Source organism: Octopus bimaculoides, chromosome 8 (assembly GCF_001194135.2).
Source record: "Octopus bimaculoides isolate UCB-OBI-ISO-001 chromosome 8, ASM119413v2, whole genome shotgun sequence".
NCBI classification, from domain to species: Eukaryota; Metazoa; Mollusca; class Cephalopoda; order Octopoda; family Octopodidae; genus Octopus; species Octopus bimaculoides.
In genome coordinates, this window is record NC_068988.1 from 74,242,759 (window position 1) to 74,252,380 (window position 9,622).

A 9,622-nucleotide genomic window follows, 5' to 3' on the forward strand; every position below is an offset into this window, starting at 1 on the left:
ACGTAAACACACCAGCATCAGTTGTCAAGCGATGTTGCAGGGACAAACACAGACATACAAACATATACACACACATACATATATATATATACAACAGGCTTCTTTCAGTTTCCGTCTACCAAATCCACTCACAAGGCTTTGGTCGGCCCGAGGCTATAGTAGAAGACACTTGCCCAAGGTGTCACGCAGTGGGACTGAACTCAGAACCATGTGGTGGGTAGCTGTTCCTCAATGTCAAATAAATCAACACTAACTTTTAGTTCTTTATGAAAATATGTCAAACAGGACATACACGAGAATTCTGAGAGTACAGTCTTATCAAAAATAGTAAGTTATCTCATTCATATAGACCTAGTTGTAATCATAAAAAATAGTGTTGGCAGGCTGTTATCACATTATTGCATCTTTCTTGTGTGAAAACATAACTTCTTTAATTAAAGCAGATTTTTTTATGACATTGAAATAGTTACTTTTTTGTTCATACACAAGCATGTTTTGTTAAGTGACTATTTTGAGAGAATGATTTACCACAAATATTACAGTGATATGGTTTTTCTCCTGTATGAATACGTTTGTGTTTAGTTACATCACTGTTTTGAAGAAATGATTTACCACAGACATCACATTGATATGGTTTCTCTCCAGTATGAATACGTTTGTGAGTAATTAAAGTACTATTTACAGCAAATGATTTGCCACAGATATCACAGTGATATGGTCTCTCACCTGTATGAACACGTATGTGAGTAGTTAACTCATCATTTCGATAAAATGATTTACCACAGACATTACAATGATATGGCTTCTCTCCTGTATGAATGCGTTTGTGAACAGTTAACTCATTTCGAGAGAATGACTTACAACAGATATTACACTGATATGGTTTTTCTCCTGTATGAATGCGTTTGTGAGTAGTGAGATTACCTTTCTGAGAGAATGACTTTTTACAGATATCACAGTGATATGGTGCCTCTCCTGTATGAATACGTTTATGTGTAGTTACATCACTACTTCCAGAGAAGGATTTACCACAGACATCACACTGATATGGTTTTTCTCCAGTATGAATACGTTTGTGAGTAGTCAGGTTACATTTTAGAGAGAATGATTTACCACAGATATCACAGTGATGTGGTTTATCTCCTGAATGAATACGTTTGTGGGTAGTTAGGTTACCTCTTTGAGAGAATGATTTATCACAAATATCACAGTGATATGATGATTTTCCACACTCATTCGGCATCTCTTCAGGAAACAAAATCAATTTTTAAGTTACACAGAGTATTCACTTGTCCATAATTTTTCTTGTCTCATTACAATAAATAATTAGTTTTCTTGTTTTTTTAACGTTTGTATTTACTTTTCTATAGTTACATCAAATGTGACCTGTGTCAATACCTGAAGATGCAGCAAACTTCTTTGTAAATTTATCCAAGTTAAATTACAATCAAAATCATCTTGTACTCATTCCAAGCAGTAGAGAATTGATGACAATAATTGCAGTTCAAACAAAATATTTCACAGTAATTCTATTATAGATTTATACAATTTGGGTTATATTTATTATACACAGCATCTTCCTTCAGTTTGTAAAAGATGATAAATATGGACGATGACGTATCCCATGTAAAATGTTGTAATAATGCCATCTGATATTCTGAAAAAAAAAAAAAAAAAAATGAGAAATAGTGTAAGATATAGAAGATACTTAAAATGCAGAGATTCAACTAAATATTTTACTATATTTATATATAAACAGTTAACTGAACTCAATATGTCCCACTCTTCTCATGATGAACAAGAAAGATTGAAAAGTAAGGAGGAGACAGATATATAAATAATGTATGAAATCAAGTAAAACAGTGGAAAGTGTAGAAAATGAAAGAAACAATAACAATGAGTAGAATGAAAATAAACAGACAAAATGAAAAGAAATAGAATGCTTCTCCTGCAGTTGCCTTACTACAAAGATAGCATCACTAGTGCTTCTCCCTGGCACAAAACCAAACTGCATCTCATCTAGGTTAACTCTCTTCCTTAGTTGAGCAATGACCCTTTCAGTAACTTTCATCACCTGGTCCAGCAATATGATACCTCTGTAATTACTTCTGTCTGAGGCCCACCTTTACTTTCATAGCAGTTGACTATAATACTACAACATCAGTTGTTGGATATGACCTTCTACTGGATAACCTGATTAATCATATGGGCAACTAAACCATATCCCACTCCACAAGATATTTTAAGCATCTCAGCAGTAATTTCTGATAGGTCAGAGACCTTCCTCTGGCCCATTAGTAATTACTGCTTACAAGAGAAGGAAAGGGCGAGAGTATGTTGAGATGATATGTGTATATATATACATATATATATATATATATATATATATATATATATCAACATACACACACAAACATCCATACAGACATATACATATATGCAGACAAATATACATACACACACAAACACTATATATATATATATATATATATATATATATATATATATATATATGTGTGTGTGTGTGTGTGTGTGTGTGTGTGTAAATTAAATATAGAAATATTCCATTGACATTCAATAATTTATTTATATTACAATCTTACATTAAATACTATGAATATAATATAACATAATATTATATAGATAATTATAAAAACCATAAAAGGCCAACAAATTGTTTCGACACATATTTTTTCTGATATACAAAATCACACTTCAATTATATACAAGTCACTTTTACAATCCAGCCGTCCTTTCCAGACCGAATTTCGTCTTTCTGAACCAATGGACCCTGAAGTGACTTATATATAATTGAACTGTGATTTTATATATCAGAAAAAATATATATAAGTTGAAACAATTTGTTGGCCTTTTACAGTTTTTATAATTATTTATATAATATTATGTTATGTTATATATCATATTCATAGTATTTAATGTAATATTGTAATATAAATAAATTATTGAATGTCAATGGAATATCTCTATATTTAATTTATATTTATTATTGAATTATACCAATATTTATATGGTATCCAACTGAAGTACCAGTGAATTGGATGTTCAACACACTCCTTTGAAGGATTTCGTTTCCTCAGTTTGTTACTATATATATATATAAAGAATAAGGAGAAAATGGAGAGGTAATTAATAAAATATTATTTATTAATTATAAAATATGACATCTCTGACAGCTGTTTCGATTCAGTAATCTTTAGATATTTAATTTATAAAATTAAAATCATTATAAGATGAATCTTTTCAGAGGTAGTAAAGATATACCAATTAGAAATACATGTTGAGATAACAGCTATTAACTGTTAATGGTTTATAGCCACTTGTCTTATAATGATTTTAATTTTATAAATTAATTATCTAAAGATTACTGAATCGAAATACCTGTCAGATATGTTGTCATATTTTATAATTAATAATACTTTATTAATTACCTCTCCATTTTCTCCTTATTCTTTAAATATATAGATATATGAACCACAGTTTATATGGTTACCTTATAGTTGAACTTTCTATGGATTGGTAACTAACCAGTATTTTCATTGGATTTTATTATCCCTTAATGAGGTTTATATCCTTTACTTGAATATATATATATATACACACACACATACAGAGAGAGAGAGAAAGAGATATGTACATACATATATACCATATAGACATATACATATAAACACAGACATAGACACACACACATATATACCTATACAAATATACATACATGTGCACACATATACATGTGTAACAGGTTGAATGAATGTGGATTCGTCCTTTAATTGGAGTGGTTTCCAAAAGAGATTTCTAACATTGATTCTTCATACTTTGCTGTGAGTTTACTGGTATAAATTGGCGAAGATATGAATAGTAGTATTAGAATATTAAGTGTATGATTAATTCATGGAATGAAGTTCTACAAATCCAATCATATTTGTCAAAATGGAGGAGATAAGATGTTAAAAAGTTATAAGAAGTTTATTCATGCATACAATTGTTTTGTACATAGATAAAATTCATATTTGAATTGAAAATTATCATAGTACTCATTAGTGCAGAGAGAAAATAATAATAGGAACTTAAAAAAAAGAACAGAGAAGTTGGATCAATGAGTTTCATGTTTGTCTGTTCCTGTCTGTGTGCAATATTGATGGGAGTCATGTGAAATATTAACAATCTTATTTCTTCATTGTTTTGTAGTTTAGCTCTTTCCATTGGGTGGTGCTGAAATTTGAAGTAATTTTTTGTTTGTGCAGGGCATAATAGGGAAAATTTTCACTGCGGTAACAAAATTCATTGAGATTATTATTTCTGTCTTTGTGGGGGATGTGAGGAAATAACAATCAAAGAAGCGGACAAAGGAAGTGCAGTAGTGGTAATGGGCACATTTTACTACAAAAATCTAGTAGTATCCATACTTAATAATGATGAACACTACAAAAAAGTCAACAATTACATACCCTGAAAAATAATGAAAAACCTCTTTTCAATACTCCAAACCCATGGAAAAGACGTAACAAAAAAAAGAAATAGACTATTTGATAAACTATAAATGTAAACCTAGCCTTTTCTATGATCTACCTAAACTTTACAAAAGCCAAACTATAAACGAAGCCATCAAAAAATCTCCAAAGGCATACATACATACATACATACACCAGCAGACCTAAAATTATGGCCCATTGTAGCTGGACCATCCTGTGAAATACATTAAGTTGCTTCATGGACATTCTCCTGAAACCATTTCTAAAACATATCAAGAGTCATATTAGAGATGACTAAGATATGTTAAATCACCTTCCAGAAAGAGTCAAGGAGGAAACAATCATGGTATCATTTGATGTGATTAATTTATACACCATCATACCCCATAGTTATAGAATAGAAGCAATCCATTTCTGGCTGGACAAATATTCATAAGAAATACCAGAATGGATCAACAAAGATTTCATAATCGAATCAATTAAATTCATCCTCCAAAACAACCATTTCATGTTTGACACCACTGTTTATTGCCAAAAATTTGGAATTGCAATGGGAACCAAGGCAGCCCCAACCATTGCCAATCTAACAATGAGCTATTTAGAAATAACAATATATCAGGAGTCTTTTTCAAAATTTGGAAACCCTGTCTCCCAATACATAAAAGAAAATTGGAAAAGATTTTTGGACAACTGCTTCATCCTCTGGAATGAAGACATAGATAAGCTCCTAGAGTTCAAAAGACTTCTCAATAACATTATCACCAACATACAATTTACAATGGAACACAACCATGAGGCACTCCCATTCCTAGACATACTGATTCAAAAAATAAACAAAAAAATTCTAAGTAACCATAAAATCATTAAGAGCAGCAAACAGCCTAAGATACTGAAAAAGATTCTCAGCAATGTCAAACTATTCTCTAGAACAACGGACACAATAGTCGTAAAGTGTGGTCGCCCTAATTTCAGAACATGTCCCAGTCTCTTGGAAGCATCAGAATTCCATTTCTGACAAGGACAAATATTCAAAATCAAATCTAACTTCATTTGCACCTCCAAAAACCTCATTTATGCAACCAGATGCTTGGGCTGCCATCGAAACTATATTGGCTCAATAGGAAATTGGATCTGAAAGAGATGTATGTTCCACAGACAAATTTCCTCCCCAACAATATCACCAAATATACCTCAGTCAACACACTAACAAATGTGCAGAACAATTACAACTACAATTCATAATTTTCCCATTTTATTAACTTGCCTTCTGGACCTCAACACAAGTAAGACTGAACAAAGAAGCCTGATTTATCCAAAAATATAAAAAAGAATTAAATATGAACCCATATTAAAAATAAAGGACTTACCCCATCTTATGGAAGATATAAGCCAAAATAATTTATAGAACACAAAAGAACAAAAAAAAAAGTACAGATTTACTTCCCCTTTACTGCAAAATAAATGAGTGAACAATTATCTTCCCTAGCAATTTATCTTTTTCAACTCTCAGTTTGATGAGCAATGCAAAACTGGTCCTTACTTCAATTATGTTGAAAGAACAAAACCTGATTTTGCACAAAATTGTATAATACCTTTATTATCATGGCCCTAATATACTCTTAAATCATGTAAAACAAATCTTCTATATTTTTTCATCTTTTCGCTTTATATATATCCACCATGTTTCCCCACTAAAATATTTTCTACTAAACACACACACACATATATATATATATATGTATATATATATATATACATATATATATATACACATACACACACAGATGTATACATATATATATAGTAAATCCCAAAAAGAACAAACAAAACAACAATGCGAGAACGTGGTACATGTAAAGTATTAGCAGACGCTCAGGGAAGGAAAGAAAAATGGTTTAATGTTTCGAGCAGATGCATTTCTTCAGAAACAGAGGCAAGTCCAATAGAAGGGAAGACGGAAGAAAATCGCCAACGATTCACATGTGGTTACATGTTGAAGTGATTCACATGTAGTTACATTTTGAAATCATTGGAGATTTTCTTCCTCCATCTTACCTTCTATTGGACTTTCCTCTGTTTCTGAAGAATAGCGTCTGTTCGAAATGTTAAACCATCTTTATTTCCTCCCTTGAGCATCTGCTAATACTTTACATGTACCATGTCCTCGCGTTGTTGTTTTTTTGTGTTTGTTTGTTCTTTTTGGGATTTACTATATACCACACGCTCACATAAACCCCAACCTTCTGACTGACTTCAGAATACCTAATTCGCGGAATTCTTTCTACCATCGGATTACATTACCTTGTTCATTCGGAATACGCCATTTCTGCACCTTGATTTTGAATCATTATGTATGTGTGTGTGTGTGTGTGTGTGTGTGTGTATATATATATATATACATGTATGTATGTGTATATATACATATGTATACATGATTTTTACCATTCTATAAAATTCGACCTTTAACTGTCTTCTTACATTTCACTTCCACTAAATATATCTACTTACAAGCCTTTAAGCTTTATTCCTATCGCTATATATCTTTCCACTATTAGTTTTCTGCTAATTTCTTTCTTTCTCCTCCTCTTTCTATAAACTGCCTTTGACGTTATATCTATTAACGGTTTTATTTTTAAAAACTTGCTAGCATTCCCTTCATCATATACGCAGTCATCACATTCTGTTAAAATGTCTTACTGATGTGTTTGGTTTCTTTCTTTTCCTGATGACATGATTGCATTGTTTTACATCATTTTATTCCTTCTGGAATAATACCAATGTTTTCTTTGAAACATATGTCGGAAGTAAAAAGATTTCAATAACACCTGCGTTTAACTCCATTTATTTATCTATTTATCTATCTATCTATCTATATACATACATACATATATATAAATGTGTGTGTGTGTGTGTGTATGTATCGTTGGGTTTTTTTCCATTTGTGATTTACATTTATGTATATGTGTATATATGTGTATGTGTATATATATATATATATATACACACATAATAATAATATTAGGGATAAAATCCAAAATTACAGGTAAAAACTCAATTAAAATCAATTTATTAAAAATTAAAATTAAATTAAGTTTCAGAGTAAAATATATATAAATATATAGTTTTAGGGAAAAGAACCAAGGTTCATGAACTCATCGATGAAAATCCAGTCACATATAGAAAAATTAATAATTAAAAGCACAATAAATGAGTATAATATAATACAAAGTAAATATCATAAGATAAAGACAATAAAATGACTACACGTGTTTCATAACTAATTTTCAAATAGGAAGGAAATTTAAATCGATTAAAACTATCGAAAATCAATTCTATTAAAGAATATAGCTAATCTTTGGAAATTAGTTGTGGAGAAACGGCGAAAACGAACAGTTTCGTAACATTGTTTACAAAATAGACGGTGATCGTTTGCGAAGGATCACAGTCGCTAGAAGGGGACTTAACTCATGCTCCGACTTTAAAATTGTGATAATTGGCTATACAAATGCTTGTGCAAAACAACTTTTTGTGCTACCCTGATTATACATAGCAGGATAATCCCTTTTCGCAGGAGCTAGGACGGCAATTTGTGATGAAGCAATTGCTGGCGATCTGTTGCTACACAGTTCTGCTAGAATTCTATCAGATTGGGCAATAGATGTTGATGCACCATTTTGCATTATGTTTGAAGTAGCTTCTGGAATGTGGTGAATTGGTGCAGTCTGTTGCTGTCTTTTTAAACCGGTTGCATTCTTTCCCCAGCAAACTCTCTTCTTTGTAGGCATAATCTATGTACATATTAAACAGAACAACAAAAGTTATAACAGATGGCAGGGTCGGCAGTTTTCACATTTCGGTAATTTTTCAGATTAACACCCGCACGATTACCTAACCCTAACCCTAAAACCCTAATCCTAACCCAAACCCTAACCCCTAACCCTAAAACCCTAACCTTAAAACCGTAACTGTAACACTAACCCTAATCCTAACCCTAACACCATAGTGAAAATCGTGCGGGTGTTAATCTGAAAAATTACCCACATTTCTAATGAAGTTCACTGATTTGCAATGAATATCTTTCTCCTTTCTATCATGTCCTCATCATCATCATCATCATCATCGTTTAACGTCCGCCTTCCATGCTAGCATAGGTTGGACGATTTGACTGAGGACTGGTGAAACCGGATGGCAACACCAGGCTCCAATCTAATTTGGCAGAGTTTCTACAGCTGGATGCCCTTCCTAACGCCAACCACTCAGAGTGTAGTGCTAACTTAAACAAAACAATTTATTATTAGTGCTTTGTGTGAGTGGGACCATTTAAACTTGTAAAAAAAAGAGGGAGACAGGAAGAGAGAAAGGAATATAGAATGGGAGTAATGAAGAGAGAGAAAGAAAAGAAGGGAAAACGGAAGACAGTTATAAGATAGCAACGCATGTGCGTGTTTGTATAATAAACACACACAAAGTAAATCTTATATCTATAATGTTGATGTGTGTATGTGTTTATGTGTGTTGTTGTCACAGATCACGTATGTGTGGTTGTGTGTTTTTACGTTTCTATATCATGAAAAATATGTTAGAGGTAGAGGAAAGGTATTAAATGAGAGAGAGGAAGAAGAAGTAAGAGTGAAAAGGTAAACCAAGTTAATCTATGACTTTGTATGTATCACTTTCTCTCTCTCTCTCTCCCTCTTTTACTCTTACTCTCTATATTATATGTTGAACGCGTGATCGATGTGTAAGAACGCTGTTACAGGTAGAAGGGAAGAAATATGAAAGTTGCTAGAAATAACAGCCAAATCTCCCTTAAATCACACAAAGTAAATGGAATTTAAAAAATCTAATCACTGCACTGGAAAGTTCACATCGAGAAAATTCCATTGATGTAAAAAATTTTACGAAAAAGTGGAAAATGTGGATTTCTATAGATGCAACACACACACTCACAAACTCAGCTATACTATAGTTATAGATAATATCGTTAAAGGTTTTTTTATTAAGACTTAAGCTATATAAAGTTTAATCTTTCATTCATATTTTTATTTCTAATAAACCTTTAGTTCTGATTCTTACGTTTAAGTTTCAGTTTGAACTGCAACAACATTTTGATTAGTATAATTTTTACT

General features: G+C 31.7%; 1 protein-coding gene across 3 annotated transcripts in view; it reads right to left on the reverse strand.

Moving 5' to 3' along the window:
- Positions 1–6: 6 nt before the first annotated feature.
- The window catches only part of LOC128248589 (zinc finger protein 253-like), a 14,292-nt gene continuing 4,676 nt past the window's right edge, over positions 7–9,622 (reverse strand). For 2 of the 3 annotated variants that reach the window (XM_052970180.1, XM_052970179.1), the window contains exon 2: positions 7–1,657. In XM_052970180.1, the coding sequence (XP_052826140.1) occupies positions 479–1,243 (765 nt within the window). In that variant the 5' untranslated portion in view covers positions 1,244–1,657 and the 3' untranslated portion in view covers positions 7–478. Of the gene's footprint in view, positions 1,658–3,736; positions 9,587–9,622 lie in introns of those variants that run through there. The other variant, XM_052970181.1, reaches the window with a different exon arrangement.